The sequence below is a fragment of the Fukomys damarensis genome, unplaced genomic scaffold, assembly GCF_012274545.1.
Source record: "Fukomys damarensis isolate Sample0158 unplaced genomic scaffold, DMR_v1.0_HiC HiC_scaffold_13, whole genome shotgun sequence".
Lineage (NCBI taxonomy): Eukaryota > Metazoa > Chordata > Mammalia > Rodentia > Bathyergidae > Fukomys > Fukomys damarensis.
In genome coordinates, this window is record NW_022900925.1 from 20414603 (window position 1) to 20427106 (window position 12504).

The following is a 12504-nucleotide window of genomic DNA, read 5'->3' on the forward strand; positions in this document are numbered from 1 at the left end:
TTTTTTTTTTTTTTGGAGATAGAGTCTCACTTTGTAGTTCAGGCTGGCCCTGAACTCACTATGCAGCCCAGGTTGGCCTCAATCTCACAGCAATCCTCCCTCAGCCTCCTGAGTACTGGGATTACAGGAGTGCACCACCATGCTTGGCTCTGAAATTACTTTCTTTAATCTGGTGAACAAATTAATAGCACTTTCTAATGGATCCCACCATCTTTGTATTCTTAGAGGGTGGCTTCATCTGTCATGATGTATGATTCTTTTTTTTTTCTTTTTTGTATCAGGATTGAACTCGGGACCTTGCACTTGTGAGGCAGGTGGTAGAACCACTGAGCTAAACCCTCGGCCCAGATGTATGATTCTTTTAAAACATTCTTGGATCCTATTTAGGATTTAAAAACATTTTTAGCACTAAAAAGTTGGAAGAAAAAGGCTCAAAATTATAAAACATACCATAGATAGACTTGAATTGTTCAACTTTTTTACTAGACTACGTCTCAGAATGCACTTTCAGGAAATGACATAAAGGATAAAGAATTGGCCTACAGTTCAATCCCTCTCACTTTGGGATTTCCACAAGTAACTCAGGGACAAATAAGATTATGTGCCACATCATTATGCTTGTAAAGTACAATGTGATTCTTAAAGTCACAACACCGATATGAGACTTAATAATAAACGAAAATAATAAGGGAAAAAAGTGAAATTAACCTTTCCTTACAAAGTTAATAATAGTCTGATGTCTATAACTAGAAAAGTAAAAATTTTAAGCTTAAATTTTCTCCAGAGATCCCAGCACCCGGGAGGCTGAGGCAGGAGGATTGCTGTGAGTTTGAGACCAGCCTAGGCTACACAGTGAGTTCCAGGTCAGTCTCAACTACATAGTGAGAAGTGAGACCCTGTCTCAAACCCCCCCACAAAAAGAAAAGAAATTAATGTCACTGGATTGGGTCCAGAGAGGTTTCCTAATGTGGAGATGGGGAATGTTCACTTACCTCACTGGTTGCAAATCTCCAAAGAAGAGATTTTTATGTCTCATCGCTACATGATCTCTTAATTCATAAGATAAAAACAGGAAAAATAAACAGAAAAAAATCCACCATCTTGGCAGCCTTCTTTTCCTTACAGTTATGAATTTTAAAGAAATTAAACTTTCTTACATGTATTGAAGATAGGAGACATGCACTTGGAAATGTGTCTCAGAATACATACACTATGGAAAGAGAACAACTAATGGTATCTATTTCGATCAACTGTAGAAGGCATTTAAGAGAAGCTGGAATGTACTGAACAAAGACCCAGACTGAGATAAAATACTTTACTTCTCTAGGCAAAAATTATTGCATTGATTAGTATAAGCACCCAAATTAAAGTTAACAAACTAAAATTCCTTCAATTGTCCACACACTGCTATAACTAAATGTTAGCAGGGAAATACATCTCTTTAGGTGAATTACAAACATTACTGTAGAAATGCTTCTTTTAAGTCTTCATCTTCCAGTCTAAATTCTTTAGTTTAGTTTAGGTTTTTTTTTTTGGTAGCTTTATAATTATTTGATGAAAAGAAGGGATTTTTTATTAGTACCTATACATGTTTGCAGTACATAATGATTACATTTATCATGGGAAGTTGGTACATGTATGCAACACATCTTACCCCTCCCCACCCTTAATCTCTTGGTCTCCTTCTGGAAGGGGTAATTTCCAGAGGCCTATATGTTTATTATTATTGTCTGGTAATTTGGCAATTCCCTAGATTCTGATTTTTTTCCCTACCAGATGACCACTAGAGCATTATTTATGGCATTAAAAAGCATTTAATTATATAAAATATTTAAAGATCCATTTTAATCTAGGATACAAGGTTTCATAACATGAAATAAGTAGCTAGTGTAGTTCACCTTTAATATTATACTTTTATCAACAAAGCAAAACACTGAACTCTGGAGAGGCATGTCCATCTCAAACACCGTATGACCTCTTCTAGGAGGAAAAGCTCCACCTCTAAAATAACTTCAATAAATAATCAGCCTAAATCACTCCCCTGCTTAAATCACCCATTTTCTGGTCTTGACCAGTCCCAGGATCTGCTCTCTGTTTATATTTCTTACATGACTGTTTGCCCCATATGCACATCACCTGGTCTCATCCAGGCTTACCATGCAGTCTCAGAACACACTGCATTGCCATCTTGCCTCCATGTTTCAGTAGCAGTTACTGACTCTCCTTAGAATTTCTTTCATCTTCATGGAGCTATATAGTATCTTAAATCTGCCTTCTAATTCTAATTTGTTTATAGTCACAGACACACTGATTATATTTGGGGTAACGCAAAGCCGTGACAATAAGAATACAAAGTAATTTTTTCTATTGTTAAGATTTGATTACATTTGGTTTGGCAGTGAAGAAATAACCATTAGGGAAATCTTTTATTGTTGGTTCAGCAACAGGCTAGAAAAATAGCCTGATTTTAATCTTGAAAATTAGCCTGAGTGCTAATTTTACCTCCTTTGAAGTCAATGATTTAAGTCAGTAGTGGAGAACCTATGGCGCATGTGCTGCAGTGGGCTAAAAGTTCTGCCATCACTGATTTAAGTTGTCCTTATATTATAACTTAATATATTAAAATTGGCACAGAACAATTCATTGATAATTATGATTAAAGATTTTGTAAATTTAAAGCTTGTCTTAGTTACAAAGCTCACCTCTTGAAATGATTCACCAGGACTCCAACAAGTTCTCCAATTCGACTCTCATGGGTTGGCTGCTTGCTGAAGAGGCAGACAATGAGGTCTTTGTTGTCTTTTGTGTGGAACACTACAAGTTCATCCTTTCCATTGGAGACGCTCAGACCAGTCAACTGCAAAAACAGAACTATTATGACGATTCTCAAAAGAATGAGTTTAAAATATATATTTTGTAATGGATTTGTTCAATAATGAAGATGAAGGACGGGGATTTAGCTCAGTGGCACTGTGCCCACCTTGCAAATGCAAGGTCCTGAGTTTGATCCCCAGTACCACAAAAACAAACAGACAAAAAAACCAGATGAATTTAATCTATCAAACTTCAGAGAATAAGCAGGTTAATGAAATAAAGAACAAAATTAATGCAACTGGAAACAGAAAAAAATCAAGAAAGTCAATAAAACAAAAAGATGGTTTTTTCAAAAGACCAAAAGAAATGATAATCTCTAGCCCCAAAAGAAAAACACATACAGAAAATGTCATTATCAGTATCAGGAATAGAAGAGGGGCTATCACTACTGACCACACAGATAATTAAATAGGTAATAAGGGACTATTTTAAAATTTTATATACAACAACTTACAAACCAAGTAATTCCTTCAAAGTTCAAACTATCATAACTCACCCAAGAAGAAATAGACTGAATAGTTTTATTTTGTTGAAGAAATTAAAGTTTTAGTTAAAAACCTTTGGAAAAAGAAAACTCCAGGCCCAGATTATTATTATTTTTGTACCGGGGATTGAACTCAGGACCTTGTGTTTGCGAGGCAGGTGGTGGTACCACGGAGCTAAATCCCCAGCTCCCAGGTTATTTTATTAAGTGAATTCTACCAAACATTTAAAGAAGAAATACCATCAATTCTCCATATCTCTTTTAGAAAACAGAAGATAAGGGAACACTTCTAAGTTATTTTAAGAGCCATCATTATCCTGATACCAAAAATAGATACAGATAGCACAAGAAAACTGCAAACCTACATCCTTCATGTAATAATTTTACTTGCATGTAAAAATAGTCAATGAAATGCTACCAAATCAAATCCAACAACATATAAAAACAATAGTACACTATGCCTAGAGTTTACTAAGAAATATAAGGCTAATATAATATTTAAAAATCAGTGTAACAACAGAATAAAACAACAGATGAAAAGAAAAGCTATATGATAGCTGTGGTGCCAGATTCCTATAATCCCAGCACTTGGCAGATTGAGGCAGGAGGATTGCTATGAGTTTGAGGAAAGCCTGGGCTACACAGTGAGTTTAAGGCCAGCCTGAACAGCATAGTGAGACCTGGTGTCAACAAACAAACAGGCACATGGTCATCAATTGATTTACAGAACAAACTTGACAAAATTCTTCATGTAGCTATAACAATTTCTTAGCAAAGTAACCTGATAAATGACATCTACCAAAATGTCACAGCTAAAAACATTCTTAGTAGTTTTTCTCCTAAGATTGACAGCAATGCAAGGATTTCCATGTCTTGTCATGCAGCATTACCTTGAAGCTCTCACCAGTGCAATAAGGCAGGATAAAGAAATATAAAAGTATACAGATGGAAAAGAAGAAAATGTCTCTGTTTTCAGATCACATAATCATCTACATAAAAAATGTCAAGGACTCTACAAAATAGCTCCCAGAGCCAGTGAGTGAGTTTAGTAAGGTCACAGGACACAAGGGCAACATACAAAAATATTTCTGTATAGTTGCAAAGAATAAGTGGAAATAGAAATTTACAAATAAAACTACTACAACTTCAAATACAAAAATATTTAGATATAAATCTAACAAAATGTGTGTAGGACCTATGTATTGAAAATTACAAATTGTTGAAATCAAATTAAAATGCTAATTAAAGAATAAAAAAACCTCAAATAAATGAAGTTGGAAAACTCAAAATTGTTAAGATGTCATCTTTCTTCAAATATAGATCAATCCCAGGAGAGCTTTTGGGAGACATCAGTAAGCTGATTATAAATTGTGTATGGAAAGGCAAAGGAACTAGAATAGTCATGACAATTTTGAAAAAGAAGGATAAGGTTAGAGAACTCACACAGCAGATACAAAGCTACAATAATCAAGAACACGTAATTAGCAAAAGAATAAAAACACAGATCAAATATGACTACTGAATTGTCTACAAGATGCAAAGGCAATTCCGTGAGAAAAGGTATTGTGGACATTTGGACAACTTGGGACACTTGGACTTCCACATTCTAACAGAAACAAACAGCTACCTAAATCATGCTCCTTAAAAACTGACTGAAAATGGACCACATATATAAATATAAAATGTTAAGCTATAAAACTTTTAGAAGAAAATATAGGAGAAAATCTTGTAACCTTGGAGTAAACAAAGATTTCTTAGAAATGACACCACAACACAATCCATAGAAAAATAATGGATAAGCTGAATTTCATAAAAAAAAGCAATGAAAAGATGTTTAACATTGCTAGCCATTCAGGAAATACAAATTAAAACTACAATGAAACACAACTAAAAACCCATCAGAATGACTAAAATGAAACAAAACAAAAGACCATCACCATAACAAAGTAACAATAATAAATGTTGGTGAGGATGCAGAGCAACTGGAATTCACATATATCGGTGGGATATAAAATGGCAGCTGCTTTGGAAACATTTTGGTGGCTAATCTAAAAAGTTAAATGTGGAATTACCATATGATCCAGCAATTTCACTCTCAGGTATTTATCCTAGGGAAATAAAAACTTCTGCTCACCCAAACAATTAAACATAGCTGTTACAGCCTTTCTGTTTATAAATGGCTCAAACCTGAAGCAACCTGAATATCCATCAACAGGTAAATGGACAAATAAACTGTGCTACATCTAGACAATGGAATATTACTCAGCAATGAAAGCAGCAAACTGATTATTCTTGTGTGACATGAATAAATCTCAAAGGCATTATGCTGAGGGAAAGCAGCCAATTTCAAAAGGTTACATACTGTATGACTCCACTTTCTAGAAAACAAAATTATAAGGATGGACACTATATTAGTAGTTGTCAGGGTAAGGGGTTAGAGTGGTCTGATATAAGGGAATTTTTTAGGGTGATGAAACTATCCTGATTATGGCAGCAGTTCATTAATCTGAGCGTGTGTTAAGACTCAGACCTGTAACCACCATTGTGCATAAAATAAATTTCATTACATAAAAATTTAAAAAATGTATGGCTCCTTGGTTTTGATTCTAAAACATTCTACTCTAGTCAATAAAACAGAAGCTGGAGTGAATTTTCATCATGTGTTGGTTTTACTGCAGAAAACACTAAAGTGCTGACTCCTGACTGGCACAAGGGCCATCAATGAGGTAGGCAATCAGTGCAGACAAGGCAGCACCTGGTGCACAGTGCCAGCACCTAGGGTGGGGATGACCCTAGCAAATCATCCAGCTGGATTAGTAAAAGAGATGAATACCAAACCAACACAGAGCACTTTAATAATTACAGTGGGAAGGCCATGTACTTCTGTGCCCACCTTGTAGAAAAGGAAATTGAGGCTTAAGGAGCTTAGCTGGTTTGCAGATCCAGAAACCAGAAATTGGGTAGTGGACTGACTCAGACCCTAATTCTTTTTCATACAGCATGTATAAATGAAAGAAGCTACATTGATTAGTATTCCTAGGAGTAGATCTTCAAAGGAGGTGAAATCTTAGGCTGAATTACGGCTTTTAAAGAATGCCGTATCAGTACTTCCTGAAGAGAGGAGGGAAAATATTCAAAGAATTGGAAATCATTCAACAACCTGTGCAAACCATGGGTTTTCAAGTCCACTGGTAAGACAATACAGCAATCTAGCCTGCCATCTAGACGTATTGCATCCAGATAATTTTTATGTGATTAAATTAAAAATCTCACTTTCATTTAAAAATGTTTTATGCCTACAATGCTTCACTCGCATTTGATTATTTTTATATGTGAATCTAGAATTAAATTATGTAACACTTCATAGGAGAGCTTGATTAAAGCCTAATAAAAGGAGAATGACGGCAGCGGTAAGTGCCAGCTCATCCCAGGGGTGTTAGCTGCTGGGTGTGGGGACGGGACCAGATGCAGCAGAGTGCTGACACCTCAGGGTCAGGGGACTCCTGCCCAGATGGCTCAGCCACAACCCAGCTGGGGTGTGGGCTTCTCTTCCTCCCTTTCCCTATCCTTCATGTTGGGGTGACTTCATCTGCTATGGCAGGAATTAATTCTTCACATGTCTGCTCAGGCCTGGGGGTGTGTTATGTCCCAGGAGAAAAGAAGGAGGAGCACTCAGCTCACGGCTTCACCAACAATAAGACTAGGTTTCTCTTGTTCCAAGGCAGAACAAACAGCAACTCCTTAATTCAGTGGGAAAGCTCACAGATGAGGTGAAAAATCCTCACAAAACACAATTCAATTACATTTATAAAAGATATATTTAAAACAAAAAGACAGATTAAAAAAAAAAGCTGGCTGAGCAGTGGTTCACAACAGTAGTTCCAGCTACTTGGGAGCAGGAGTATCACGCAGGCCTCTGAACTAGCAGCCTGGACAATGATGTGAGGACTTGTCTCAAGGGGGGAAAAGAAAAAGGAAAGAAGGAGGGTGAGGATGAGAAGGAGGAAGAAGAAAAGGAGGAAGAGGAAGAGAAAGAAGGAGGAGCAGGAAGAGGAGGAGAAAGAGGAGGAGGAGGAAGAGAGGGAGGAAGAGAAAGATATCCCAGAAAGAAGTAGGGATGGGAGTGGTATCAGATAACACAAAATCCAGTTTTAAATACTTCATCAAATTCCATGGTACTGAAACATATAAAGCAAAATCTGTTATAATGCTACAGGAGAGATGGACTGAGTCATAATCTTATTGGTGGACTCAGTCTTTGGCAGTTCAGTTCAAGCAGACAAAACAGCAAATGAAGGCAGAGACAGGCCGAATAACCAATGGACCTACGGATTCATATGGATCTCTGCACACACACACACACACACACACACACACACATGTATGTGGGACTATATGTAAATTTGCTATGGCCTCTAAAGCATTTGTATTTCTGTACTGGGTCACAAAGGAGTATTTTTCTCCCAATTTCAAGTAAGAGATGCATTAGCCACATTCTAGTGTAATAAAACTAGAAAATTATAATAAAACATTAACAACACACTAATTTTATCATTAAAATTAAAAACTATAACAAAAAATAACACACCTCTTTAAATAACTCCTAGATTAAAGAGATTATAGTTACAATTACAGATAACAAAGAAATTAATGAGAAGAGACTTTACATATCAAAATTCATCATATTCAACCAAAGCTAAATTTAGAAGAATCCAGTCTCTAATACATTTATTATTAAATAAGAAGTAAATTTGTCAAATGAAAACAACAGAAGAAAAGAAACATAAGCAAAATTAAAATGTAATAAGAATTGGTGAATTAGAGAAGCAGCATATATGATGGTAAATTAAAGAGCTCATTCTTTGAAAAAGAAAGAAAAAAACCCCATCAAAGTCTCCAAGGAAAAAACAAGGCAAAACCACAAATGTCTAATGTTAAGAATGAGAAAGGGATTTGAGGAAAAGTGTGTTTACTTTAGAAATCATAAATGAACATTTGTAATTTCACATTAATACATTAGAAAGTTTATGAAATGCATGATTACTAAACTTGACTCAAAGAAAACTTTATCAGAATTGATCCATAACTAGGAAAAAGTATTTTTATGTCATCAGAAAAACACCCTCCTAAATGTCACTGTGCCCAGGTGAGGTTTTGGGCAAAATTTTTGAAGGGTGGGTAATTATGTGATTCTTATGCTACTTAAAATGCTATAGAACATTGAAAAATATGGAAAACACCCTGATTTAATCCTCATAGAAAAACTTAATGAAGTGCAACTACTTGTGTGTTCTCATACTTTGATGCCTTCTCTCACTTTGGAGTGTGTATCCACTCTCTTTCATACACACACACACACACACACACACACACACACACAATCACAAATTGATCTCATAAGTACAGATGTAAAAATCCAAAATACTAAAAAGCTAAGTTCAGCAGGGTAACACATAATGACAATAGAGAATATTATAGAAGTGAAAACATGCTTCACTGAGAAGTGTATTACTATGTCAGAATAAGGGGTGGGGATTTAGCTCAGTGGTGCTGCTGCCTGCCTTGCAAGCACAAGGACCAGAGTTCAGTCCCCGGTACCAGAAAACAAAACAAAACAGTACCCCCCCCAAAAAAAAACCCAAAGAAGTGTATCAGCTGTTGTTTTCTTTCTTTCTTTCTTTTTTGAGTACCGGGGACTGAACTCGGGTCCTTGTGCTTTCAAGGCAGGCAGCGGCAACACTGAGCTAAATCCTGAGCCCAAAGAAGTGTATCAGTATAATTCAGTTTATTAATGGGTCACATTTTCCCATTATCTGTGTGACTGTCCAACTTTAATTTTCTCCTTGAGGTCAGGCTTGATGGGTTTCTCTTTTTCAAGTATGAAGTTTTGTATGTATAACATTTTTATTTTGTAATACTCCACAGTATAGAAAACAATACCTCTCTCCTTAGTAAACTAGTAAATATAAAATGAATTTATTATATTTCATCACTCTATCTGTTTTAATCTTTTTCTAACTACTCAATAAGCTTTGGTAGCAAAGCACTGTGCAGTGAGGACAGCAGAAATATTAAAATTAAATAATTTTAATATATAAAATATTAGAAATATAAATACAATATAGAATATATAGAAATAGAAATGTAAATATAATAGAAATATAAAAATTATAAAAATATAAAAATTAAATTTGTATAAAAATATGACAGGAACAAAAACAAGCACCACAACTAATTAGAGACCTGTGCTTGGATCTTTTAATGAAATTTTAAAATGATAGAAATAGGTATTTTAGTAGACACTAGCTCTAATTCTTATAGGTAGCATATAAAAAAGTTAAGTGGAAATTAAAATATATAACTACCATTCCCATTTGATCCATGAGTCAAATAGGATTTTTAAAAAATTGAGGTACAGGGCTGGGGATTTAGCTCAGTAGTTCTATTGCCTGCCTCACAAGCACAAGGTCCTGAGTTCGATCCCCAGTACAAAAAAAAATTGAAGTACAATTTACATACATAAAATTTGCTTATTTCAGGTGTACAGGTGAGGTATAACTAACATTTAATAAAACCCAGGTTTTTCAAGAGTCTAGATGGGTGATTTTTGACACCTAAATCAAGATACAGAACATTTCCAGCATATCAAGGTGTTCCCTCTGGTTATTGTTTTTTTAAGTCTTAGTTCTGTATCAAGTCAAATTGGCTTAAAAACTCTAGCTACAGAGATTAGGTCAAAACTTAGAAATCCAGTAGTCCACTGAAGTAATAAAATACTGAATTCAGTAAAATACTGAATTCTCTCTTTTTATGGGTTATACACCTATATATTCTTATGGTAGGATTCACTTTGATAGATTTAACTTCATTTGATTTGTCTTACTGGACAGGTAATCCTTGGTTTCCAAATGACCAGTTTTCAACATTTAGAAAAATGATGTTGGCCTCAACATCAACCTACAGATTCAGTATTGCTTTGTAGGACAAAAACTGTCCCCAAGTCCATGTCTACAGATACAAAACCATATCTTTAGGTATACTATCAGCAAAGGCCAGAGAACGGGGTCCTAATCTACTGAGGTCTACTATAACTCTGTCATTTTGCTGTTGTCTGTTTTTTCTTTCCTTCTTTCCCTCCCGCCCTCTCTCTTCTTTCTTCCTTTTTTGAGACAGGGTCTCTCTATGTAGTTGAGACTGACCTGGAACTCACTATATAGCCCAGGCTGGTCTTGAACTCACAGCAATCTTCCTGTCTCAGCCTGCCTACCGAATGCTGAGATTACAGGTGTGCATCACCACACCCAGCCTTTTCTTTCTTTTTTAAATCAAACTCAGGACCTTGCACTTGCCAGGCAGTCTCAGCACCACTGAGCTACATCTCCAGCCCTGTTTCATATTCTTTATCTCCCTGTCTGCATCTTTACATCTCTGCCTTTATGCATTAACATGGGTGCTCCGTCAGTGAAAACTGTGAATCCTAAAAATACTAGCTGCAGAGTCCAGATTCCCAAAAATTAGCTTTAAGAAGCTGCAGCCTTCTGGAGAATGTGCAGGTCACAGGAAAAGGCTGGTATTTTATAACAAAAGATTCTAATAATGTAATAGGTCATGAGCTCTTGTTACTTTAAAAAGAGTTAATCTCTTCAGATGATTACCAGTTCCTTTAAAGCCATCAAGGACTACCCAGGGTAAAGATCTCTGCCGTTTTCACACTGGTTGGAGTCTCACTTCCACTCTGGGTGTCTTTGTTCCATACTCACTCCCTGCTTGTCTTAGTGGGAGAATCTCTTCTCTCCCCTGGTTATTGTTCTCTGCCCACATCTCTAAGGGACTTCAGTAACTTGGGTTTTTCACTCTAACCAGAGATGTGCATGACTCAAAAAGGACTTTTATGAAATTGCAGTAGTCATTTGATTTCTTCAGGTTATCTGCGGGAATTTTGATACACACAACTGACTTTTTAGAATTACTATTTTCTATTTTGGTTTGACCTCGGAGCTATAATATTTACATCCTTTGATCTCAATTAACAAATTGATTTGGCTGCTCCTCCACAGAGAACATTATGTTCACCTTATTTTTCATCCAAAAACTCGGAAGATAGTTACTTTGGCTTTTTGCAGGATGCTTGGTGACTTTTTAAAAATTTCTCATGGTGTCTCTCTGTTCTCTGTTCATCTGTCTCTCTCATTGCCCTCTTCGTCCCACTCCCACCCTCCATGTTTTTTGTTTATTCCATGTCTCAACTAGATATAGATCAGAAATCTTATTGGTGCTGGTTCTTCATAGGAATAACACATAGTTGGGATTACTGAGAGTTTATTTTTTAAAAGAACAATCATAACCTGAAAGCAATGAAATGCCCGAGCCTTAAACTAGTATGTAAACAGACTGCCTTGAGGTGACCTGCAGTGAGGAAGCTTTGCTCCCGAGGGAGGACACCACTCCGGTCAGCAGTCTGGTTCACACCCTCCCAGCTCTGGTGCCACACAAGCGAGTTCCATCGGAACTTGAGGTTCCAATGATTCCATCCCTCAGCCTAGCATTGCCCATAATACAACTCCACCTTGGTAGGTCCCAAGACAGAAAATGCATAGCAGAAAGGTCTGGGTGGAGAAAGCTGCTTATGTTACGGGGCCAGGAAGCAGAGAGAAGGGAAGAACCAGGGAAGGACATAGCTCCACTAGGTCACGCTCTCAGTGCCTGCTTCTTCCAATCAGGCCTCACCTACTAACATTACATTCATCTATAGCTCCTCCATGGTTTAACCACCCTTCAAAAGTCCCACCTATGAGCATGTGAAGCTCGGGGACATCTAGATATAAACCATAACAACCTCAAACTAAGGACTATAAAGAAAAGAGGTTTATTTTGACTCACAGTTCTGGTCCAAGGTTTAGAGGCCACATTTGGTGACAGCCTTGCTGACAGTATAAGGAATCAACATGGAAGAAGGGAACACGTGTGTTTATATGTGTGCCCTCTGGTCTCTTAGTTCTTATAAAGCTATCCTGATGGCCTTATCTAATCATAATCATCTCCAACAGGCCTCACTCCAAACACATAGCCAGATGAAGTTCCAGCCTCTTAAATACTCAAATGGGGGTAAAGCTCCAATGTGAATTTTAGGGGGGTGGGCAAAGCAA

At 36.6% G+C, this 12504-nt stretch overlaps 1 protein-coding gene across 2 annotated transcripts in view; it reads right to left on the bottom strand.

Moving 5' to 3' along the window:
• Positions 1–12504, bottom strand: part of Myo1d (myosin ID) — a 302321-nt gene that overhangs the window by 78640 nt on the left and 211177 nt on the right. For both annotated transcript variants that reach the window (XM_010642388.2, XM_010642387.2), the window contains exon 21: positions 2703–2857. In XM_010642388.2, the coding sequence (XP_010640690.1) occupies positions 2703–2857 (155 nt within the window). The remainder of the gene's footprint in view (positions 1–2702; positions 2858–12504) is intronic.